Raw genomic sequence first — 26,628 nt, 5'->3', positions numbered from 1 at the left:
ATCGTGGCCTTTGCAATGTCTGCTTTGATGCGACTGAAGGCTTGGCGGGCCTCCGTCGACAGGGGGAAGGTTGTGGACTGGATTAGGGATCGATCGGGCTTTGTCTGCGTAGTTAGGGACCCACTGGGCGTAATAGCTGAAAAACCCGAGGCAGCGCTTCAGGGCCTTGGGGCAGTGAGGGAGGGAGAACTCCATAAGGGGGCGTATGCGTTCAGGATCTGGGCCTATAACTCCATTTCGCACCACGTAGCCTAGAATGGCTAGACGGTCGGTGCTAAATATGCATTTATCCTTATTATACGTTAAGTTAAGGATTTTCGCGGTCTGGAGAAATTTTCGGAGGTTGGTGTCGTGGTCCTGCTGGTCATGGCTGCAGATGGTGACGTTATCAAAATACGAGGATGTTGCGCGTAAGCCATACCGGTCAACCATTCGGTCCATCTCGCATTGGAAGACCAAGTCCCCGTTAGTGACACCAAAGGGAACCCTTAAAAAATGATAGAGCCGCCCATCTGCTTCGAAGGCAGTGTATTTGTAGTCACTAGTACGGGGGGGTAGCTGATGGTAGGCGGATCCACCGTGGAGAAGACCTTATATTGCGCGATCCTGTTTACCAGGTCGGATATGATGGGGAGAGGGTACGCAACCAGCTGCGTAAACCTGTTGGTGGTCTGACTGTAGTCAATGACCATCCTATGTTTCTCCCCGGTCTTTACCACCACTACTTGAGCTCTCCAGGGACTGTTGCTAGCTTCAATGACCCCTTCCTTCAGTAGTCTTTGGACCTCCGACCTGATGAAGGTCCGGTCCTGGGCACTGTACCGCCTGCTCCTGGTGGCGACGAGTTTGCAATCCGAGGTGAGGTTCGCAAACAGGGAAGGCGGGTCGACCTTAAGGGTCGCGAGGCCGCAGACAGTAAGGGGGGTATAGGGCCGCCGAATTTGAAGGTCAGGCTTTGCAAGTTACATTGGAAGTCCAGCCCTAGGAGTGTAGCCGCGCGGAACTTGTTGAATTTCCTGCCTTGGACAGTGAGGTTTGCTAGGCAGAACCCCTTTATCTCCACCGAGTGTGACCCGGAGGCCAGGGAGATTCTTTGGTTTACAGGGTGGGTAACAAGTGAACAGCGCATAACCGTGTGGGGGTGTATAGAGCTTTCCGTGCTCCCAGAGTCAATCAGGCAGGACATCTTGTAGCCTTTGATGAAGACCGTCGTCTTAGCTGTTGCGAGTGTCCGAGGTGGATTTTGGTCCAGAGTCACCGAGGCCAGGTGAAATAGTTGCGGGTTTTGATCGTGCAGTGTGTAGTCGGCCGTGCTGGGGGCCTGGGGCCCCATCCAAGATGGCGTCTCCCATGAGTCGCACATGGTGGTCGGGGATGGACAAAATGGCGGCGGGGATGGACAAAATGTCGGCGCCCATCCGTCCAGCGTGGTGTCCAAGGGGCAAGATGGCCGCGCCCATTGGGTCGCACGTGGCCCTAGGATAGGGGGGTCGCGGTGAGTGCTGGCCACCTGGGGCCCAAAGGGAAGGTTGCCGCGGAGGTCCGGAGTCGCTGGAGACTGCGGCCACGGCTCGTGCCTGGCAGACCCCCACAAAATGGCCCTTCTTGCCGCACCCTTTGCAGGTGGAGGTGCAGGCCGAGCAGCGCTGGCGGGGGTGCTTCGCCTGCCTGCAGAAGAAACAGCGGGGCCCGAGGGAGTTAGCAGGCCGTCTTGCAGCGCAGGCCTGCGGGGACACGGGAAAGGTCTGTGGGGCTGCCGCTGCGGGATGCCACGCAGCCCAGGTGGCCGCCGTGCGGTCGGGCGCATATGATTGCGCGTTTCTGGAGGCAACGTCCATGGACCCTGCCAGGGCCTATGCCTCACTGTCCCAGGGTGTCTTTTTCTAAGAGCCTTTGGCGGTTCTCTGAGGAGCTCATACCTGCTACGAAGGCATCCCAGATTAGGAATTCCGTGTGCTCGCTCCCCGAAACTTGCGAGCAGCCACAGTTTCTGCCCAGCAGAAAGCGCACGGTAGAACTCCTCCAACGATTCCCCGGGGCTTTGCCGTCTAGTTGCAAGCAGGTGACGTGTGTAGACCTGATTTACAGGGCGGATATAGTGTCCTTTTAACAGTTCGATCGCAGCATCGAAGTCCTCCGCCTCCTCGATGAGGGTGTAGATCCCAGGACTTACCCTTGAGTGCAGGAGATGCAGTTTCTGTTCTCCTGAGGGTGTGCCTCCGGCCGTCTCGAGGTAGCCTTTAAAGCACGCCAGCCAGTGCTTAAATATCGCCGCCGAGTTCCCTGCGTGGGGGCTGAGTTGTAGACACTCCGGCTTGATTCGGAGATCCATCCTTTCAGCTTAAGTGTAGTCTATTAAATTGATGCACGATCAATTACAATTAAAGATGAGATAGTAACTTAACTAAAGGCTTTAATAGACTAGAACTGTTCCCCAGCAGCTTTCGTACAGATGAGGGCTGCTGGGGCGGCACCGGTTCTTATACCCCGCCTGTCAGGGCGGAGCTACGTACCAAACAGCCAATGGTAAACTCCTAGGTTTAACCAATGGTCTTCAGCCTCTCGGGTACTGCAATACCTGATAATACCACACGCACTTCAGGAACTTGAAATCGGGGGTAGTCTTTCTGCAGGAGACGCTCCTCCGTGTGAAGGAACAGGTTAGGTTAAGGAAGGGGTGGGTCGGGTAAGTTTTTCACTCTGGGTTTGATTTGAAATCAAGGGGTGTGGCGATTTTAATGAGCAAAAAAATGGGATTTGTGAGTGCGAAGGAGGTGAGGGATCCAGGTGGGAGATATCTGATTATGAGTGCGGTATTGGAAGGAGCACCAGTAGTGTTGGTAAATGTGTACGCCCCAAATTGGGATGATGTGGGTTTTATGAAGGGGTTGCTGGCAGCAATCCCGGATTTGGCCACGCACCAGTTGATCTAGGGAGGAGATTTTAACTGTGTCCTGGAGCCGAGGGTGGATAGATCGAGCCCCAGGTCGATGGGTAGGGTACGAATGGCAAGGGAGCTGGGGGGGATTATGGAGAGGATGGGTATGGTGGACCCGTGGCGTTTTCAGAACCCAGGGGGAAGGGAGTATTCCTTCTTTTCACATGTCTATAAGGTGTTTTTGAGGATTGACTACTTTGTAGTGAGTCGGGAGATTTTGGTTGGGGTGGAGGGGGCAGAGTATGTGGGGATAGTTATCTCGGACCATGCACCCCACTGGCTGGAGATTCTGTTTAGAACGGGACGACAGCAGAGGCCGGGTGGAGGTTTGACTCGGGGATGTTGGCGGATGGAGGTTTTTGTGATAAGGTGCGGTTGGCGATTAGGGATTATGTGGAGTTGAATCAGAATGGGAAGGTGTCGGCAGGCATTTTTTGGGAAGCAGTGAAGACATTGGCCCGGGAAGAAATTAATTTGTTTACGGTTCGTGCGAATAAGGAAAGGAGGGCGGAACATGATCGTCTTGTGAGCGAGATCGTGGAGGTGGACAGGGAATATTCGAGGGTGCCCACCGTGGAGGGATTGGCGAGGAGGAAAAAGTTGCAGGGGTAATTTGACAGGCTAACAACAGGGATGGCTGTAGGGCATCTGCGTAGGGCAAGAGGGGTGCAATACGAGTGTGGGGAGAAGGCGAGCCACATGCTGGCGCACCAGGCATGTATTGAAGATCCGGACTGGGGCTGGGGATGTGGTGTCAGAGCCAGGGGAGATAAATAAGGCATTTAGAGAGTACTACCAGGGACTTTGAGGCAGACCAAGGAGGAGAGGAGGGGGACATGGGGCTGTTTCTGGATGAGCTGGAATTTCCCCAGGTGGAGGAAGCAAAGAGGCAGGAGTTCGAGGAGCCCCTGGGGCTGAGGGAGATACTAGATAGTATCAGGGGTATGAAGTCAGGGAAGGCCCCTGGGCTGGATGGGTACCTGGCGGAATTTTAAAAGGAATTTGCGGCAGACCTGGCACCACATCTGTTGGGGGCGTTTGATGAAGCACTGGAGAAGGGGGAGTTGCCGGAGACGATGACGCAGGCAGTAATCACACTAATCCCCAAAAAAGGGAAGGATCCGGTGGAATGTGGGTCGCATAGACCCATATCACTATTTTTTTTTTAAAATATATTTTATTGAAAATTTTTTCCAAACAACAATCTTTCCCTCTTACAAAGCAAACGAAATAATAACAAAACAGAAATTTTTAACAATGCATAGGTAACAAAACCCCATTGTCTATTGACCTAAACTAAACTAAACCCCCCCCCCCCCCCTCCTCCCCCTGGGTTGCTGCTGCTGGTCATCTGTCTTCCCTCTAACGTTCCCCTAGGTAGTCGAGAAATGGCTGCCACCGCCTGGTGAACCCTTGAGCCGATCCTCTCAGGGCAAACTTTATCTGCTTTACCCAGGCCTCCAGTCCGGGGGGTTTCGCCTCCTTCCACATGAGTAGGATCCTGCGCCGGGCTACTAGGGACGCAAAGGCCACGACATCGGCCTCTTTCGCCTCCTGCACTCCCGGCTCTTCCGCAACTCCAAATAGAGCTAACCCCCAGCTTGGTTTGACCCGGGCCTTCACCACCTGCGAAATCACTCCCGTCACTCCCTTCCAATACCCTTCCAGTGCCGGGCACGCCCAAAACATATGTGCGTGGTTTGCCGGGCTCCCGCCACACCTCCCACATTTGTCCTCCACTCCAAAGAACCTGCTCAATCTTGCCCCCGTTATGTGTGCTCTATGTAGCACCTTAAATTGAATCAGGCTAAGCCTGGTGCATGAGGAAGAGGAATTTACCCTGCTTAGGGCATCAGCCCACATACCCTCCTCTATCTCCTCCCCTAATTCTTCTTCCCACTTTCCTTTTAGTTCGCCCACCGACTCCTCCCCCTCTTCCCTCATCTCTCTATAAATCTCTGACACCTTGCCCTCTCCGACCCACACCCCTGAAAGCACCCCTGTCCTGTATCCCCTGTGTCGGGAGCAACGGAAATTCCCTCACCTGTTGTCTAGTAAACGCCCTCACCTACATATATCGCAAGAAATTTCCCCGGGGCAACTTATACTTTTCCTCCAATGCTCCCAAGCTCGCAAAAGTCCCATCTATAAATAAATCTCCCACCTTCCTAATTCCCAACTGGTACCAGCTCTGAAATCCTCCATCCATTCTTCCTGGGGCGAACCTATGGTTGTTCCTGATAGGGGACTCCACCAGGGCTCCCCGCACCCCTCTCTGTCGCCTCCACTGTCCCCAGATATTCAGTGTTGCCGCCACCACCGGGTTCGTGGTAAACTTTTTAGGTGAGAACGGTAGCGGCGCCGTCACCAGCGCCTCTAAACTCGTCCCTTTACAGGACTTTCTCTCCAGTCTTTTCCACGCCGCTCCCTCACACTCCATCATCCATCTACGTATCATTGCCACATTGGAGGCCCAATAGTAATCATCCAAGTTCGGTAGTGCCAGTCCTCCTCTGTCCCTACTACGCTGAAGGAACCCCCTCCTTACTCTCGGAACTTTCCCTGCCCACACGAAGCTCGTGATGCTCCTATCTATTTTATTTAAAAAGGTCTTGGTGATTAGTATAGGAAGACATTGAAATACAAATAAGAACCTCGGGAGGACCATCATCTTAATTGCTTGCACCCTGCCCGCCAGCGATAGAGGCTGCATGTCCCACCTCTTGAAGTCCTCCTCCATTTGTTCTACCAGCCGTGTCAGATTAAGTCTGTGCAAGGTTCCCCAGCTCCTAGCGATCTGAATCCCCAGGTATCGGAAGATTCTTTCCACTTTCCTTAGCGGTAAGCCTTCTATCTCTCTACTCTGGTCCCCTGGATGAATCACAAATAATTCACTCTTCCCCATGTTTAGCCTATACCCCGAGAATTCCCCGAACCCCCTCAAAATTCGCATAACCTCTATCATCCCCCCCGCTGGGTCCGACACGTATAACAATAGATCATCTGCGTATAACGAGACTCGGTGTTCTTCTCCCCCTCTAATCACCCCTCTCCATTTCCTGGAGTCTCTCACGCCATGGCCAGAGGTTCAATTGCCAACGCGAACAACAATGGAGACAGCGGGCATCCCTGTCCTGTTCCCCTATATAATCGGAAATACTCCGATCTATGTCGACCTGTAACTACGCTTGCCGTTAGAGCCCCATAAAGAAGTCTAACCCAGCTAATAAACCCGTTCCCAAACCCAAACCTCCTTAACACTTCCCATAAATACTCCCACTCCACCCTATCAAATGCCTTCTCTGCGTCCATTGCCGCCACTATCTATGCCTCCCCCTCCACTGGGGGCATCATTATCACCCCTAATAGTCGTCACAGGTTAACATTCAGTTGTCTCCCTTTTACGAACCCTGTCTGGTCTTCGTGCACCACCCCCGGGACACAGTCCTCTATCCTCGATGCCAGTACCTTTGCCAGCAATTTGGCGTCCACGTTCAATAGTGAAATAGGTCTATAGGACCCGCACTGCAACGGATCTTTGTCCCTCTTCAAAATTAGCGATATCGGCGCCTCCGACATCGTCGGGGGTAGAGTCCCCCCCTTCCCTGCCCTCATTGAACGTCCTCGCCATCAACGGGGCCAACAAGTCCACATATTTTCTGTAATATTCCACCGGGAACCCGTCTGGCCCCGGGGCCTTCCCTGCTTGCATGCTTCCCAGTCCCTTAATAATCTCGTCCACCTCAATCGGCGCCCCCAGGCCTGCCACCTCCTGCTCCTCCACTTTCGGGAACCTCAATTGGTCCAGGAACTGCCGCATCCCCTCCTCTCCCTCTGGGGGTTGAGACCTATACAGTTCCTCATAGAAGGTCTTGAACACCTCATTTGTCTTTCCTGCCCTTCGCACCGTGTCTCCCCTTTCGTCTCTAATTCCTCCTATCTCCCTCGCTGCTGCCCTCTTTCGCAATTGATGCGCCAACAGGCGACTAGCCTTTTCCCCATATTCATACCTCCTCCCCTGTGCCTTCCTCCACAGTACCTCCGCCTTTCTGGTGGTCAGAAGGTCAAACTCCGTCTGGAGTCGTCTCCTCTCCCTGTACAATTCCTCCTCCGGGGTCTCTGCAAATTCCCTGTCCACCCTTAAAATCTCCCCCAGTAATCTTTCCGTTTCCTTGGCCTCTGTTTTCCTTTTGTGGGCCCCAATAGAGATCAGCTCTCCTCTGACCACCGCTTTTAATGCTTCCCAGACCACTCCCACAGGGACCTCGCCGTCGTCATTGACCTCCAGGTATCTCTCAATACACCCCCGCACTCTTGCACACACTCCCTCATCCGCCATCAGTCCCACCTCGAATCGCCAGAGTGTTCTCTGCTCCCTGTCCTCTCCTACTTCCAGGTCCACCCAATGTGGGGCATGATCCGAAACCGCTATGGCTGAGTACTCAGCTTCTTCCACCCTAGAGATCAACGACCTTCCCAAAACAAAAAAATCTATCCGGGAGTACACTTTATGGACATGGGAGAAGAAGGAAAACTCCCTAACCCTAGGTCGAAGAAATCGCCATGGATCCACTCCCCCCATTTGGTCCATAAACCCCTTAAGTACCTTGGCCGCTGCCGGCCTTCTTCCGGTCCTTGAGCTGGATCTATCTAGCCCCGGGTCCAGCACCGTATTAAAGTCCCCTCCTAAAATCAAGTTTCCTGCCTCCAGGTCCAGTATACGCCCCAGCATCCGTCTCATGAATCCCACATCGTCCCAATTTGGGGCATACACATTAACCAACATGACCTCCATTCCCTCCAGCCTACCACTCACCATTACATATCTACCTCCGCTATCTGCTACGATGTTCTTTGCTTCAAATGCTACCCGTTTCCCCACCAAAATGGCCACCCCTCTGTTCTTTGCGTCCAGTCCTGAGTGGAACACCTGTCCCACCCATCCTTTCCTTAGCCTAACTTGGTCCGCCACCTTTAGGTGCGTCTCATGGAGCATAACCACGTCTGCCCTTAGTCCTTTGTAATGTGCGAGCACTCGGGCCCTTTTTATCGGTCCGTTCAGGCCTCTCACGTTCCACGTGATCAGCCTCACTAGGGGGCTACCTGCCCCCCTCCCGCGTCGACTAGCCATTACCTTCTCTAGGCCAGTCCCATATCCCGCCTCCGTGCTCCCGCTCGCTCCCCCAGCGTCGCACACCATCCCCGCCCACCCACTCTTTAGCCATTTCCTTTTGGATTTCCGCAGCAGCAACCCAGTTGTCCCCCCCCCCCCCCCCCCCCCCCCCCCCGCTAGATCCCTGTCTAGCATGATTGCTCCCCCCATATCACTTCCGTAAGTCAGCTGACTTCAACTGACCCCGGCTACTCCTGCTCACTCCTCGGCCCCCCCGGTGTGAGGGAACTCCCATCCGCCTTGCGTCTGTCTTCCCGCCTTATTCTTTCTGGCGCAGGAACATCCCTTTACCTGACCCGCCTCTTATGGCGCAGCTCCCTTTCCCCTCCCCCTCTCCTTCCCCATTCTCCGACTATGTCCCGTCTTTCCCCCCTCACCGGCGCCCACATTTCCCCAATGTCTCCCCCCTTCCCTGTTTACTTCTCAATTAACTTCCACTGTAACATTAACAAAAACAATAACAATAACATTTCCTGCAGCATCAGTCCCTCAGTTCCGGTCCAGTTTCTCTTCATTGATGAAGGACCATGCTTCCTCCGCCGTCTCGAAATAATAGTGTCTCTCCTGATACGTGACCCATAGTCTTGCCGGCTGCAGCATCCCAAACTTCACCTTCCTTTTATGCAACACCTCTTTGGCTCGGTTGAAGCTCGCCCTCCTTCTCGCCACCTCCGCACTCCAATCCTGGTATATCCGTACCACAGCATTCTCCCATCTGCTACTCCGCACCTTTTTAGCCCATCTCAGGACCTCTTCTCTGACCTTAAGGCGGTAAAATCGCACGATTATCGCCCTCGGTGGTTCTCCCCGCTTTTGGTCTTCTCGCCGGGATCCGATTTGCCCACTCCACCTCCATGGGGCCCGCAGGGGCCTCAGCACCCATCAGTGAGCTCAGCATCTTACTTGCGTACTCTCCACAGTCCACTCCTTCCACACCCTCAGAGAGACCTAGTATCCAAAGGTTCTTCCTTCGCGCTCCGTTTTCTAGGGCCTCGATCCTTTCAGTACACGTTTTATGAAGTGCCTCGTGCGTCTGAGTCTTAACCGCCAGGCCCAGGATCTCGTCCTCAATATCTGTCACCTTCTGCTCCACCACGCGGAGCTCAGTCTCCTGGGTCTTTAATGTCTCCTTGAGCCCCTCAATTGCCTGTAGCATCGGGGTCAGCACCTCCCTCTTCAGCAACTCCACGCACCGTCTCACGATTTCATCCTGCTCAGGCCCCCATGTCGCCTGCGCTTTCTCCGCCGCCATCTTTGGAGATGATTCCTCGCGCTGCAGCCGCTGCCGCCGTTTTTTTCCTCCTTCGTTTGGGGGGGGACTCCCTTCTCACACACCCCACACCGGGTTGCGTCGTCGGAAAATTCCCCGTTGGGGCTCTTAAAAGAGCCCGAAGGTCCGTCGGAGCTGGAGCCGCCGAAGCGTGCGGCTAGCTAGGCATCACCGCAACCGGAAGTCCCTTCAGTGGCCTTGATGAGATCTTTTCACAGTTGTTCCCTCTGCTGCTAGAATTCACCTTTGATACAGGCCCTCTGGTCAGCTTGCAGCTTTACGCTTGCCCATCCCCCGCCTGCATGCTGGAAGAGGCCCTGTTTATCCTGCAGTTGCAGCCAAATCTTTTACTGTTTCTGCCGTGTCTGGCAACCAAGAGACATACCCTTCCTGGGGGACACTGTCGGGGGAATGTTGCAGCCTTCTTCCCACACCGGGAAATGGCAAACAAATGCCGTGGGGGCCCTGTAACGAGCCCAAAAGTCCGTTCCAAGCAGGAGCTTACGAATATGCGACCTAGCTCTGCATAGCCGCACCCGGAAGTGACCCATATCACTATTGAACACGGATGTGAAAGTATTGGCAAGTTGTTGGCGGGGAGGATGGAGGACTGTGTCCTGAGGGCGGTTGCAGAAAATCAAACAGGCTTCGTGAAGGGCAGGCAGCTCGCGAGTAATATAAGGTGGCTGTTGAATGTGGTGATGAATCCGTCGAGGGCTCTGGTACCGGAGGTGGTGATGTCCATGGACGCGGAGAAAGCATTTGATCGGGTGGAGTGGCGGTACTAGTTCGAAGTTTTGGGAAGGTTTGGGTTTGGGCTGAGATTTGTGGCTTGGGTGCGGTTGCTGTATGTGGCGCCAAGGGCGAGGACGAATAATATGAGCTCATGAAGCTTCAACTTACAAGGGGGTACGAGGCAGGGGTGACCGCTGTCGCCGCTGCTGTTTGCGCTGGCCGTAGAGCCATTGGCGATGGCTCTCAGGAGGTCGGCAGAGTGGCAGGGAATAATGAGGGGACAGCGGGAGCATCGGGTGTTGCTCTATGCCGATGACCTCTTGCTGTATGTTTTGGATCCGTTGGAGAGTATGGGAAGGATTGTGGGCCTGTTGGGGAGGTTTGGAGGAATCTTGGGGTACAAGCTGAATGTAGGGAAAAGCGAGGTATTCCCGGTGAATGATCTGGCACAACGGGCTAATTTAGGGGGGATGCCATTTACGGTAGCGAGGGATAGGTTTAGGTATTTGGGGATTCGAGTAGCGAGGGAATGGACGGGGCTCCATAAGTGGAACTTAACGAAGCTGGTGGAGGAGGCCAGGGAGGATCTTAAGAGGTGGGATACACTGCATTTAACGTTGGCGAGGAGGGTCCAAGTGGTGAAAATGAATAATAATGTCCCCTAGTAATTGACCCTCTACCCTGGGGAAAAGCCTCTGACTATCCACTCTGTCTATGCCCCTCATAATTTTGTAGACCTCTATCAGGTCGCCCCTCAACCTCTTTCGTTCCAGTGAGAACAAACCGAGTTTAATCAACCGCTCCTCATAGCTAATGCCCTCCATACCAGGCAACATTCTGGTAAATCTCTTCTGCACCCTCTCTAAAGCCTCCACATCCTTCTGGTAGTGTCGGCCAGAATTGAACACTATTCTCCCAAGTGTGGCCTAACTAAGATTCTATACAGCTGCAACATGACTTGCCAATTCTTATACTCAATGCCCCGGCCAATGAAGGCAAGCATGCAGTATGCCTTCTTGACTACCTTCTCCACCTGTGTTGCCCCTTTCAGTGACCTGTGGACCTGTACACCTAGATCTCTGACTTTCAATACTCTTGAGGGTTCTACCATTCACTGTATACTCCCTACCTGCATTAGACCTTCCAAAATGCATTACCTCACATTTGTCCGGATTAAACTCCATCTGCCATCTCTCCGCCCAAGTCTCCAAACAATCTAAGTCCTGCTGTATCCTCTGACAGTCCTCATTGCTATCCGCAATTTCACCAACCTTTGTGTCGTCTGCAAACTTACTAATCAGACCAGTTATATTTTCCTCCAAATCATTCATATATACTACGAACAGCAAAGGTCCCAGCACTGATCCCTGCGGAACACCACTAGTCACAGCCCCCAATTAGAAAAGCACCCTTCCATTGCTACTCTCTGCCTTCTATGACCTAGCCAGTTCTGTATCCACCTTGCCAGCTCACCCCTGATCACATGTGACTTCACCTTTTGTACCAGTCTACCATGAGGGACCTTGTCAAAGGCCTTACTGAAGTCCATATAGACAACATCCACTGCCCTACCTGCATCAATCATCTTTGTGACCTCTTTGAAAAACTCTATCAAGTTAGTGAGACACGACCTCCCCTTCACAAAACCATGCTGCCTCTCACTAATACGTCCATTTGTTTTCAAATGGGAGTAGATCCAGTCTCGAAGAATTCTCTCCAGTAATTTCCCTACCACTGACGTAAGGCTCACTGGGCTGTAGTTACCTGGATTATCCTTGCTACCCTTCTTAAACAAAGGAACAACATTGGTTATTCTCCAGTCCTCCGGGACATCACCTGAAGACAGTGAGGATCCAAAGATTTCTGTCAAGGCATCAGCAATTTCCTCTCTAGCCTCTTTCAGTATGAGTTAAGGGCTGAGCAGGGGCCTTTGAGAAAAGGTGGGGGGATGTTCGTCGTTGGGGGGGGGGGGGGGGGGGGGGGGGGGGGGGGGGGGGGGGGGGCGGGGGTGATTGGGAGAAGGAGGAGGCTGAAAAAGGAGACAAATCTGTACAAACTGTATAGCTGATTGTTGGGAACAATGTTTCCCGGGGTGTTTGTTTGCTGTAACCTACTTTGATACAAGTTTGTAATAAAATGCGTTTTTTTTTTAAAAAGGTTGTTAACGAAGAAACTGAAAATGATTGGGCCTCGGTCACTACCCTGAGGAACTACTGTAGATATGTGTCCTGAGACTGAGTTGATTGGCCTCCAACAAAAAGCGTCTTCTGAAAGATTTTTTTTTTTTAAATGGTGGAAATAAATTTACGAGAGAGTGAAATTGGCCATAGTTTAAATATTTCTTAGAGGCCAGCAAAATGTGATTAAGGAAGTGAACAACTTGTTTTTTTCAAATTCTAAAATAGATCGGATTGAAGATCGGAGTTCGAACTAGAGGATGCAATGGTCTGTCTTATACTTTAGAATACACAAAAGAGAAAAGAGAATCAGACGAAGAAGTCATCCAGGATGGTAAGTACACTAGTTGGAGATGCACACTTTAAAACGGTTACCTATCAGTTTTTATGCTTTATTCTAAACATTTGTTGAATATTTTAAACACTGAAGCATCTAGTCCAGACCTTAATCTTCGTCATATTTCCTCACATTTTAAAATCTTACTCAAAATATTGCAGTAGAACCTCAAGCGACCTGTACAATTACTTTCCACAGGTTTCCTGCGGTACATGCCTACTTGGGTGCCTAAAAATGAGTATGTAAAATGAAATAAAACTCAAAATAGAACACTTCACACTGAAATCAACGCAAAGCCCGATACGATTGCACTGTGGCAACTATTCAGACTCTCAATGGCAGGTCTTTGCTGTGTTACTTAGTCAGATGCACTGTTAATGAGATTCACAGGTTCATAAGATGCATTTAATGCTGCCCTTCCAGCATATGAATTCTACTGTCTTCCAATTATAAAATCTGTTTCTTCAATGTGTCATGTCTTGACCTCAACTATTCTTGTATTCTAACTGCTGATTGCCCTCTGTATCAGGAAACACTTATGGAGATGTGTTGTGATGGGCACATTCACAACATTAAACATATACCTTTTGTTCACTTGCACTGTTTTATCTGACACATAGCTTTAGGTTTATTTATTTTTATCTTGTTGGACATTTTCCCCCTTTGGCAAGAAGATCTGGTGACGTTTTTCTTCTCTGCTCGTCTCTGGGACCATGATACAATATAACTATAATAGGCCGCTTTAATAGAGCAGAGGTTCTATTGCAGTAATGATTACAGAACTTTTCATGTTTGTTCTTGAAATTTGGTTAACAATGGGATAGCAGTATTATTGTGCATTCCTAATTGCCCTGAGGCATTAAAAGCCAACCAAATATGACTGGAGTCATACAAAAACAAAATACTGTGGCTGTTGGAAATCTAAAATAAAAACAAAATGCTGGAAATATTCAGCAGATCAGTCAGCATCTGTGGAGAGAGAAATGTTTCAGGTCGCTGACCTTTCCGAACTTGAAGGACCATCGAGTCTAGTCTGGCTTCTATTTCTCATGTTTTTAAAAATTTGTTCTTAGGATGTGGACGTCGCTGGCTGGGCCAGCATTTCTTGCCCATCCCTAAATGCCCTCGAAATGAGTGGCTTGCTTAGACCATTTCAGTGGGGAAAGTTAACAGTCAACCACATCGCTGTGTGGGTCTGGAATCACATAGAGGCCAGACTGGGTAAGGATGGCAGATTTCCTTCCCTGAAGAACATTAGTGAACCAGATGAGGTTTTTTTAACGACGTTTTTTTTTGGCAATGGTTTCATGGTCATCTTTAGACTCTTAATTCCTGACTTTTTTAAAAAAAATTGAATTCAAATGTCACCATCAGTCATGGTGGGATTTGAACCCGGGACCCCAGAGCTTTACCCTGGTTTTCTAGATTACTAGTCCAGTGTCAATACCACTAAGCCACCGCCTCCTCAGACATTTTTATTCAACAAGTGGGAGACTTTGTCCTGGATAATGTCAAGCTTGTTGTTGAAGCTGTGATCCTCCTGGCCAGTGGGGAGTATTCCATCACACGTATACCTTTTGCCCTATAGATGGTGTACAGGTTTGGGTGTCAGGAGGTGAGTTTATCATCACAAATTCTCAGACTCTGACCTGCTGTTCTAGCCACGATAATTATATGGCCACTCCAGTTACGTTTCTGGTCAATGGGACCCTCCAGAAGAAGAATGAGGAGTCAGACAGACTCAATATTAACTCTGTTTCTTGCTTCACAGATGCTGCCAGGCCTGCTGTGTCTTTCCAGCATTTCTGTTTTTATTTGCGATTTCCAGTATCTGCAGCATTTTGTTTTTTGTTTGGAATCTTGGAGACCTTTTGATATTTTCCTAGTAGCATTGCTTTTGTTGCCTTCATTGTTTGGGAGTCAGGCTGATGAAGATGGTACATTGGACAAGGCAATGATCAATCCAGCTGTCATTAGTACAAATCTCTGCGATTCTTTGCTCGAAAGATGATTAAGTCGGGCAAGTGCCATTGTTTGGACTCTGGGTTTTGCAATGAGGTCTTGTGCTTGTCTTGCTGATGGATCTGGGTGTTGGTTATGATAAGGTCAAGTTGTAGACATTCCTTAAGGAGGAGGGCTTTGTTGAAGTCTACCCCAACTCCTTCCTTGCCTATCACACCCTACTTATGGTGTCCTTCCCGATTCCTCTGGCGTTGAAATCTCTGAGGAGGGTCAGTTTGTCATCTGCTAGGACACGAGCCAGAGATTGTTCAAGATCAGTGTAGAATCCCTCCTTGTGGTTGTGTTGTCTCAAGTGTAGGGACGTTTGCACTGATGACGGTGGCACACTCATTCCTTGTTAAGGTGAGTCAGGCAATCATGAGTCATGGAAGACCCTTCCAGAAAAAGGTGTACCCACAGTCTTGGCCCTTCACTTGACCATCGCCTGCATGCTGCAAGTCTCTGAAGGTGGAAATGTCGATGTCAAAGTTCCCTAGCTGTGATGGCAGTGTGGCATTCAGGTCTGTCACTGTTGGTGTTCTCCATGAAGATCCCTATCATTCCAGGTCTCAAACTTAATTTGAACAAGTGGAAGATCCCAGCATGTGTTTTGCATGCCGATTACCAGTGGTCTATCTTCTCCATTTTCCTCACTGCAATACTACACCTCATTTCCAGTAAATTGCACACAGGCGTTGAGATAATCCGCAGAACAGATGGGAAACTTGTCGATCTGTCCCACCTCCAATCCAAAACAAAACAATTCCAATTTCAGTCAGATGTTTAGTATGTAGATGGTACTTCTGTACGCACTCACTATCAACCAAGGCCAGGTCATTGCCGATTCCTCCTATGAAGCATATGAGAAAATGGACCTTTCACTTAATACCTGTAAAACTAAGTGTTACGACCCCCTACACGGACAGAACTTGTATAGCATCCGATTCCCTTCCAACACATCGGGATATGAGCTACTCAGGTGACCCAGGGGATGGAGCTTCTTCCCAATTGGAGGGGCTCCACACAGAATATAAACCCCGACCTGGGAGTAGTTCAGGGAATGAGACCTTGGGGGAAGTGGAGAGGAGTGATTATTGTGACTAGTGTGGAATAAAATGAGTTGTACCCTGTCAGCCTGGCCTCTCGTGGAGTCTTTGCCTCCGCCTACAACACTAAGGTCCCCTTTCTACCAGCTCCCATAGCAAAACACCTCCTCTCATTGATACGTTCAATGGCTAGATCCTGAATAATGCAGACCATAATCCATTTCTTGCAAGTCTCCTCTCGAAGAAGGCGGTCATAAATGATGAAGTTCACCTTTGCATCCACAAAGCCAGCCCCGCCTTCAACTGACCGAGGAAATGAATATTTGAGGACCAGGATTTCAAACCTAGGACTAAAGTCTTGATTTACTGGGCAGCAGTGATCCCTGCATTTCCAGTTTGTGCGTGGGTTTCCTCCCACAGTCCAAAGATGTGCAGGTTAGGTGGATTGGCCATGCTAAATTGCCCTTAGTCCAAAATTGCCTTTAGTGTTGGGTGGGGTTACTGGATTATGGGGATAGGGTGGGGGTGGGGGCTTGGATAGGGTGCTCTTTCCAAGAGCCGGTGCAGACTCGATGGGCCGAATGGCCTCCTTCTGCACTGTAAATTCTATCTATGAATATGCTTTGGAGACTTCAACAACCTACAATAGGCACCTCTAAGCTATGGAGAAGTGCTGCCAACAGTGCCTTCACAAGGTCCTCCAAATCTGGTAGCAAGAAAGTTGGTTAAACAATACTCATCCCAAGCCAACTTGTTCACCAGCGAGGTGTTAATCACTGAAAACCAGCTGTGCTAAACAGGATATGCCACTCGTATGCCTGACACCAGACTCCCGAAGAACAGCTCTATTCGGAACTCTAAAGCGACAGGAGGTTCCCAGGAAAACATCAGAAACATTTTGGGATGTCCTCAAAGCATTACTGAAGAGAACAAAAAGAAACATTGACTCATGAGAGATCTTGGCTTGTGACTGACCAAAATGGAGGTTCTTTCAAGAAAGCACCACAAACCGCCAAACAATTCACCTAGCCATGCTTCAAATGGCAGGTCTTCAGATCGCCCATTGGACTTATCAGCCATCTCAGAGCTCATCAAACCAGAGTTGAAGCAGGTAGCACAATGGTTAGCACTGTTGCATCACAGCGCCAGGGTCCCAGGTTCGATTCCTAGCTTGGGTCACTGTCTGTGCGTAGTCTGCACGTTTTCCCTGTGTCTGCTCCAGTTTCCTCCCACAAGTCCCGAAAAAGACGTGCTGTTAGGTGAATGGGACATTCTGAATTCTCCCTGTGTGTACCCGAACAGGTGCCGGAATGTGGCGACTAGGGGATTTTCACACTAACTTCATTGCAGTGTTAACGTAAACCTACTAGTGGCAATAAAGATTATTATTATTACTGCCTAAGACGAAGATTGTGATGTATGTATTTGCACTGAGCTCGCTCTGTATTGCTCCATGGTGAGGAATTTCAGCTAGATATAAATACCTATTAATTTATATATGAATTAGTTATATACTTGATGACAATCTTCAGAATAAAATTGCACCTAAATCATTGCATTATATAATTTTCTTGTATACTTGCAAACACTCAATGAAATTAAATATAATCTAAAGGAAATTAACATTTAATGTTTGAATTTGTTCATTCCAACTGATTTTAACACAGATGGCAAGATTAGTTAGATTAATCTATAAAACTTTTGTTATTATGATTTCTGTGCTTGCCAAATACTTTGCTTATTTGCAGCATAAAGGATTACTTAGGCAACAAGCCCATTCTTACAGTGAACCGGAATTTAATCTGGGGGCGAGTATGCCCCAAATTAACAATAAATTTATGTCAATGATTGCATTTGGAACAATAACTCTGACCTTCCTGACTGACATCGGGGTACTGACAGACTGTATCTTGAGCTATAAATAAAAATTGGGCTTGCTGAGAAATGTAGCAGAAGCAAATATTTAACAGCATTATGTAGATTAATCACATTGCCTCATTAATCTTATGAAACTTGTTCATAGCTCTGAAGTTATCTTGTGTATTGGAATTAACAATTTGAACCAATGTCACGGAGAAAGCTTTAAATGTAAAATCAGATATTCATGCTGTGCTCAACTATCCATAGCTTCGTTTCCTGGTGAAGCAGATGTTCACTAAAGATACCCTGACACAGAACATGAGTTATTCTTCCTCTGTTAGAAGTCTGAACCATGTCCTAAGGATATCTGTAATAATTAAATAAAGTTAATTCAAAAGAAGCTTAAAAGTAGACATGTAGCCCATCAATACTTCTAGTATTTAACCTGTAATGTAACTTTCATAGAGTTTCTCCTCTCCTGTCCCCTTGGATTTTCAGTCAAGGGCATCCTGATGAGATAGCTGCAAAGACCGTGCCCAGTCAGTAATTAATGGTCTGGTCTGATTTAACTCCTGGATGAATTTTATTACTCTAGTTCACGTGGGCACAGATGGTTTCCTTCTCCATCAAAGTGGCATTGATACATATTACATCATATATATTTCATATGCATACAAACTCCATCCAGCACATGGTAATGACATTACAGTGACCAGATACCAATACCCCTTAAAGGAAATATTAAAAAGTGGTCTTGATTCAAAACCAGGCATCTCCAATCACTAAATATATTAATATTTGTCAATGCTGTTATTATTTTCAGCATATTCATATTTTATTATGAATCTACATTTCTTTACTATTGATAATTTGAGCTTCTGTCGTGTTCTATTTCCCAGTATTAAATGTCAAAAATTGCACAAAACACAAAATTAAAAAACAGGCTTTCGCACATCAACCCGTCAAACCAAAAAGTCAAAACTATAAAGTACCATTCGTCAAAGTGCAGTTGAACATTTCTTTTAAAGTTCTGAGAGAGAAAAAAGTAATTGTACAAGATTTCCTGCAAATGTTTCATTGTATTCCATCTGCCAGACCCTAGCCCATTCACTTAACCTATCCAAATCCCTCTGCACATTTTGCTTTACCACTCATCTTAGTGTCATCTGCAAACTTGGACACATTGCCCTTGGTCCCCTACTCCAAATCAGGTCCCCTACTCCAAATCATCTATGTAAATTGTGAACAATTGTGGACCCAACACTGATCCCTGAGAGACACCACTAGCTACTGATTGCCAACCAGAGAAACGCCCATTAATCCCCACTCTTTGCTTTCTATTAGTTAACCAATTCTCTATCCATGCTACTACTTTACCCTTAATGCCATGCATCTTTATCTTATGCAGCAACCTTTTGTGTGGCACCTTGTCAAAGGCTTTCTGGAAATCCAGATATACCACATCCATTGGCTCCACTTTATCTACCACACTGGTAATGTCCTCAAAAAATTCCACTCCATTAGTTAGGCACAGCGTGCCCTTTATGAACCCATGCTGCGTCTGCCCAATGGGACAATTTCCATCCAGATGTCTCGCTATTTCTTCCTTGATGATAGATTCCAGCATCTTCTCTACTACCAAAGTTAAGCTCACAGGCCTATAGAATTACCCGCTTTCTGCCTACCTCCTTTTTTAAACAGTGGCATCACATTTGCTAATTTCCAATCCACCGGGACCAGCCCAGAGTCTAGTGAATTTTGGTGAATTATCACTAGTGCATTTGCAATTTCCCTAGCCATCTCTTTTAGCACTCTGGGATGCATTCCATCAGGGCCAGGAGACTTGTCTACCTTCAGCCCCATTAGCTTGCCATCACTACCTCCTTAGTGATAACAATCCTCTCAAGGTCCTCACCTGTCATGGCTTTATTTCTATCAGTCACTGGCATGTTATTTGTGTCTTCCACTGTGAAGACCGACCAAAAATCCTGTTCAGTTCCTCAGCCATTTCCTCATCTCCCATTATTAAATCTCCCTTCTCATCCTCTAAAGGACCAATATTTACCTTTTTAAAAAATATTTTTATTCTCCTTTTTCACATTTTCTCCTGCATTTACACCCATCAACAATAATCAGCAAGATATGTCAATCCCCATAATAACAACGATCCCATCTGCCCACCAACCCCCAAACATCAGCCCGCATGTTTACATAAACAAATGACAAAAAGGAATCGGGGATTACCCATAGTCACCCTTAATCTACACAGCTTCCCCAACCCTCCCCCCCTCCAACTAATGTTCGATGTTTTCCAGTTCTTGAAAGTGCATAATAAATAGTGCCCATGACTTGTAGAACCCCTCCGAGCTTCCCCTTAGTTCGAACTTAACCTTCTCAAGGATCAAGTATTCCAACAGGTCCCCCCCGCCACGCCAGGGCACTGGGTGGAGAGGGGCTGCTCTCCATCCCATCAGGATCCGCCTTCGGGCGATCAACGAGGCGAAGGCTATGATATCTGCCTCCGCTCCCGTTTCCAACCCTGGCTGGTCCGACACCCCGAATATGGCCTCCTGGGGACCCGGGGTCCAGTTTCACACGCACCACCTTGGAAATTACCCTAAACACCTCCTTCCAGTACTCCCCTAGCTTTGGACAGGACCAAAACATATGAACGTGATTCACGGGCCCCCCCTCCCACAACGCTCACACACATCCTCTACTCCTTCAAAAAATCGGCTCATCCTCGCCCTCGTGAGGTGCGCTCTATATACCACCTCAGCTGTATCAGCCTCAACCTCACACATGAGGCGGAGGCATTCACTCTCCGGAGCACCTCACACCAGACCCCTCCTCTATAACCTCTCCCAGCTCTTCCTCCCACTTTGCTTTGATCCCTTCCAGTGGTGCCTTATCCTCTTCCAAAATAGCTCCGTACACCGCTGACACTGCGCCCTTCTCCAGTCCCCTTGTAGTCAACACCTCCTCCATCAATGTGGAAGCCAGTTCCTCTGGGAAGCTCTGTATCTCCTTCCTGGCAAAATCCCGAACCTGCATGTACCTAAACACTTCTCCCTGCTCTAGCCCATACTTCGCTTCCAGCTCCCTCAATCCTGCAAACCGACCCCGAAGAAACAAATCTTTTAGCGTCTTAATCCCCTTCTCTTCCCATTTCCGAAAACTTCCATCCCACCTCCCTGGCTCAAATCTGTGGTGCCCCGAATCGGCATTTCCCTTGACCCTAAACCCAACCCGAAGTGTTGTCGAAACTGCCTCCAGATTTTCAATGAAGCTATTATTACCGGACTCCCTGAAAATTTCCCCGGAGCTATCTGGAGCGGCGCTGTTGCAAGTGCCTTCAGCCCCGACCCCCTGCACAAACTCTCCTCCATTCTGACCCACTGAGAATCAACCCCTCTGACCCAGCTCCGTACTTTCTCCACATTCGCCACCCAGTAATAGTACAACAGGTTCGGGAGACCCAAACCCCCTGCCTGCCTTCCCCTCTGTAGCAGCACCTTTCTCACTCTGGCCACCTTCCCTCCCCATATGAATGAGGTAATCCTTCCCTCAATCTCCCTGAAAAAAGACTTTGGCAGGAAAATCGTTAGGCATTGAAAAATAAACAGGAATCGCGACAACACATTCATTTTAACCGCCTGTACCCGACCTGCCAGTGACAGAGGAAGGCCATCCCACCTTGCCAGATAGGCTTTCACTCTCCCCACCAAACTAGTGATGTTGTACCTGCGAAGCCTCCCCCACTCCCGGGCAACCTGCACCCCCAGATCCCTAAAATTAGTCCCTGCTCTACGGAATGGCAGCCCCCCCACCCCTGCCCCCACCCCCGGCCGAGACACCACAAAGTACTCACTCTTGTCCAGGTTCAACTTGTACCCCGAGAAAGACCCAAATACCCGCAGTAGCTCCAATATTCCTCCTATCGACGCACTCGGTTCCGACACATACGCAGCAAGTCGTCGGCATATAAGGACACCCTATGCTCTATCACCCCCCCCCCCCGCACTATTCCTTTCCATGCTTCCAAACTTCTCAATGCGATGGCCAACGGCTCAATCGCAAGTGCAAACAGCAGGGGGGACATAGGACATCCCTGTCTCGTCCCACGGTGGAGAGAAAAGTATCTCGAACTGATATTATTTGTGCGGACACTCACCTTCGGCTCCTTATATAATAGCTTTACCCAGTTCACAAACCTTGGTCCAATCCCAAACCGCTCCAGCACTGCCATCAGGTAGCCCCATTCTACCCGATCAAATGCCTTCTCGGCGTCCAATACCACAACTACCTCTGTTTCCTTTCTTTCCGCCGGTGCCATAACAACGTTCAAAACCCTCCTAATGTTCGAAAACATCTGCCTCCCTTTCACGAACCCCGTCTGATTCTCCCCTATCACCTTCGGGAGGCACTCCTCCAGCCTACCCGCCAGTACCTTCGCCAACACTTTTACGTCCACATTCACAAGTGATATGGGCCGATACGACCCACACTCCGTCGGATCCTTATCTTTTTTTAGCAACAGGGAAATCGATGCCTGCCCCAAGGTTTGCGGCAACACACCCTTCCCCATCGCCTCCTCAAACACCCCCACCATCAGGGGTGCCAACCTATCCCTAAATTTTTTGTAATATTCCACCGGAAACCCATCCGGCCCTGCCACCTTCCCCGACTGCATCCTCCCAATTGCATCCTTTATCTCCTGCTCCACTATTGCTCCTTCTAATGTAGCCCTGTCCCCCTCCCCTAGCCTCGGGTACTCCAACCCATCTAGAAATTCATGCATCTCAAGGTCTCTCCCGGGTGGCTCTGACTTGAACAACCTCTCATAAAACTCCTCAAAAACCTTGTTAATCAGCACTGGAGCCACCACCAACTTCCCTGCCCTATCCTTCACCTGAAGAATTTCCCTTGCCGCTGCCTCCCTCCGGAGCTGACCTGCCTTATCTCCATGTTCATAAACTGCACCCCTTGCTCGTCTCAGTTGGCGCACCGCCTTCCTGGTGGACAGTCGGTCGAAGCTCGCCTGTAGTTCCTTCCTCTTTTCCAGCTTCGCCGGGTCCCCATTCTTTGAATACCTCCTATCTACCTCCAACATCTCATCTATTACCCTCTGCCGCTCCAACCTCTCCCCTTTGTCCACCCTGGCCTTAAACGAAATTACCTCACCTCTCACCACCGCCTTTAGAGCCTCCCAGACGACTGCCTTCGACACCTCACCCATACAATTGAAACCTACATATTCTTTAATTACCGTTTCAATTTTCTCACAGAACACTTGGTTCCCCAAAAGCCCCACATCCAGTTTCCACCCCGGTCTCTGCGCTGCCCCTTTCTCCAGCACCATATCCACCCAATGTGGAGCGTGATCTGACACTGCAATTGCAGAGTATTCCGACCCCTTGACTCCAGCCAGCAAAGGCTTCCCCACCACAAAAAAGTCGATCCGCGAGTATACCTTATGGACCGCTGAGAAAAACGAGTACTCTCGTTCCCTTGGGTGCAGGAACCTCCAAGGGTCCACCCCTCCCATTTCCACCATTCGCCCAGCCAGCGCCTTCGCCCCCCCCTGATGGGACCAGCGAGCACGGCCGTGATCTGTCCAACCTTGGCTCCTGCACCAAGTTCCAGTCCCCCCCCCCCCCCCACAATCAGCTCATGCGTGTCCAAGTCGGGAATAGCCCCAAACACCTTCCTCGCGAATCCCACATCGTCCCAATTGGGACCGTATACACTTAACAGCTCCACTAATCTCCCCTCCAGCGCCCCTGCCACAATCACATATCTACCCCCCTGATCTGCCACCACCTTCTCCATCTGGAAGCGTACCCTTTTGCTGACCAGCACCGCTACCCCTCGAGCCCTTCCATCAAATCCGGAGTGAAACACTTGGCTAACCCAGCCCTTTTTAAGTCTCACCTGGTCCTTCACCCTCAAGTGAGTCTCCTGCAGCATTGCTACATCGACTTTCAAACTTTTAAGATGTGCAAGCACCCTTGACCTCTTGACCGGACCACCTAGCCCTCTCACGTTCCACGTGACTATCCTTACTGGGGGTCTCTCACCCCCCCCCCCCCCCCCCCCCCCCACCTTTCTTATCCACCATCACCATACCACCGGGCCCCGCCCCATAAGCCTGACCCACCCCTGTCCATTGTTAACATCGAACCCCTTCCCCCCCCTCCCAAGAACCCGCCCTACAAAAACATCCCCAAACATCCATCCCTCCACCCCCTCTTGCTCGCCTCGTAGGCCCATTGAAGCCTGCTATCCAGGCTCCAACGTCCGCAGTCCTCCTCTCACCTCCCTCCCGTTCACTAAGTGACTTTAGTTAGCTAGCGCGGGTGGCTCCCCCCGCCAAGACCTCTCACCCCCTTCCACCCAGTCCCAGAGAAAGAAACACCAAAACAAACCCAACAATCCAACCCCTACAATTCACTAACATAGCATTTAACCGTCGCAACACAGAACGCCATTAACTTGAACTCTGTAACAATGCAAAGAGAAGTAAATTTCAATACAAATCAGTAAAAAGAAAGTTGTAACATTTGTACATTTTCTAGCCGCTCAAACACAGTCCACAGTCTCTCTTCCAGTTCCGCTCTTCACGTCTGTCCCAAGCCTTCTGCCCTCACGAACGCCTCAGCCTCCTCCGCTGTCTCAAAATAAAAGTCTTTGCGTCATATGTTACTCTCAACTTCGCCGGGTACACCACACCAACTCGCACCCCCTTCTTGTACAAAGCTGCCTTCACTCACCCAAACGCCGCTTGTCTTTTTGCCAACCCCACCGTCAAGCCCTGGTAGATCCGAACACCAGTACCATCCCACAGCACCTCACGCTCCTGCTTCGCCCAGCTTAATACCTTCTCCTTCATGCAAAACTTATGGAAGCAAATAATTACTGCCCTTGGCGGCTCGTTCACTTTGGGCTTCGGCCTTAATGACCGATGAGCTCAGTCTAGCTCGTACAGGGTGGGGCTCTCACACTCCCCCCTCAGCTCCGCAAACTTCTCAGCGAAGTATTGCATTGGCCTTGGGCCCTCTGTCCCTTCGGGCAAGTCCACAATTCTCAAATTGTGCCGCCTTGAGCGGTTTTCCAAGTCTTCCAGCTTTGCTCGGAGTCCTCTGTTAACCTCCACCACCCTCCGCAGCTCGTCCCCCATCGAGGTGACCTGGTCGCTATGTCGTGTCACGGCCTCCTCCACCTCCTTCATCTTCTCGCCCTGCTCTCTCACTTCGGCCGATGCCTTTACCACCTCCACCCTCATCGGGCCGATTGCCTCCTCCACCAATGACCTCAACACGACCGCCGTCTCTTTCCTCAAGGCCTCCATGTGCCTCACAAACTGTTTTTCCAGCTCCACCGCCATCACCTCGGTCATCTTCTCCACCGTAAGTAGTGCGGCCCCGCCTTGCAGTTCAGCTTCCGCCATCCTGTCAACACTTTTGCTCGTCTTCTCCTTCGGCGGCGAACCCGCGTTTCCTCCTTTCTTCGACGCTGCTCTTCGCATCCTTTAGCAGCTTATTGTTTTTTATCTTCTTTCTTTTCTCCTCTCTCCCCCTTCACCCTCCTGCCCTTCATCAATCTGACATTTTTTTTTGAACAAAAAAAAGGGGGAGAGAAAAAAAAAACTTTCACCAAACTTCCTTAAATCTTCTTTCTTTCTCCTCTGCATTCACCTGGGACCAGGCTTCAACCTTCTTTCTTCTTCCTAGGTGGGAGCCATCCGACGTGGAGCACCCTCCCTACATAGCGCCCTGGTCTCGGGCCTGCCGCCTCGGCCTCCTCGTAGCTCCACCCCTGCTGCTCTGACCTGCCGCGCCGGGCCCCCGACGCCTCAGCGCCCGACACCCGCGCGGGGTTCCTCGCCGGTTTTGAAACCGGCCTCGCTGGTTGCTCGTGGCGGCCCCAAAGGCCGACGATAGTCGGGGAGTGTGAGGACTCGGGGATTTCTCTGAAATCGCCGCGAATGGCGGCCACCTGCGGGAGCTCTTGTTGTTGCGGCCGCCCTGCTCGCCCACGCCACCGGAAGTCCACCAATATTTACCTTAGCCACTCTTTTTTGTTTTATATATTTGTAGAAACTTTTACTATCTGTTTTTATATTCTGAGCTAGTTAACTCTCATAATCTATTTTACTCGACTTCCGGTTCCCACTATGCGGAGCTAAATCGCATGTTCAGCAGCTCCCGTCAGAAACTGACTTTTGGGCTCTTTTTAGGGCCCCCAGCGGCATTTGTTCGACGGTTCCCAGTGTGGGAAGGTGACAGTAACATTTCCCCGGCACTGTATGGATTGGACCAGGAGTGGAGTGGTGAAAAAGTAGTTTGGAGCAGCGAAAAGTGCGAGGGAGGAAAACCAAGATGGCGGCGGGTGGAGACCAGGCAGCGTGGGAGCAGTGGTTGCAGGAACAACAGGAGTTTCTCCAGCGCTGCTTCACGGAATTGAAGGCAGAGCTGTTGGAGCCGATGAAGGCTTCGATAGACAAGCTGCTCGAGACCCACAAGGCCCAAGGGGCGGCGATCCGGGAGGTGCGGCAAAAGGCCTCGGAGAACGAGGACGAGATCTTGGGCCTGGCGGTGAAGGTAGAGGCGCACAAGGCGATGCATAAGAAATGGCAGGAGAAGTTCGAGGACATGGAGAATTGGTTGAGGAGGAAGAACCTGCGGATTCTGGGTCTCCCGGAGGGAGTGGAGGGGTCGGATGTTGGAGCATACGTGGTCATGATGCTGAACATGTTGATGGGCGCGGGGCCCTCCCGAGGCCCCTGGAGCTGGAGGGGGCCCACCGAGTCCTGGCGAGGAGGCCCAAGCCCAACAAGCCGCCGCGGGCGGTGCTGGTGCGGTTCCACTGCTTCATGGATAGGGAGTGTGTCCTAAGGTGGGCAAAGAAGGAGCGGAGCAGCAGGTGGGAGAATGCAGAGGTCTGGATATGCCAGGACTGGAGCGCAGAGGTGGCCAAGAAGAGGGCCGGGTACAATCCGGCTAAGGCGGCTCTGCATCGGAAGGGGGTGAAATTTGGAATGTTGCAGCCGGTGCAACTGTGGGTCACTTTCAAGGACCGTCACCACTGC

At 50.1% G+C, this 26,628-nt stretch overlaps 1 protein-coding gene across 1 annotated transcript in view; it reads left to right on the top strand.

The window, feature by feature from the left end:
* Positions 1 to 26,628, top strand: part of isca1 (iron-sulfur cluster assembly 1) — a 64,062-nt gene that overhangs the window by 20,445 nt on the left and 16,989 nt on the right. Inside the window, exon 3 of the mRNA XM_072516710.1 lies at positions 12,522 to 12,627. Coding sequence (XP_072372811.1) covers positions 12,522 to 12,627 — 106 coding nt within the window. The remainder of the gene's footprint in view (positions 1 to 12,521; positions 12,628 to 26,628) is intronic.

The sequence above is a fragment of the Scyliorhinus torazame genome, chromosome 9, assembly GCF_047496885.1.
Source record: "Scyliorhinus torazame isolate Kashiwa2021f chromosome 9, sScyTor2.1, whole genome shotgun sequence".
NCBI classification, from domain to species: Eukaryota; Metazoa; Chordata; class Chondrichthyes; order Carcharhiniformes; family Scyliorhinidae; genus Scyliorhinus; species Scyliorhinus torazame.
This window is presented reverse-complemented; position numbering and strand designations above follow the sequence as displayed.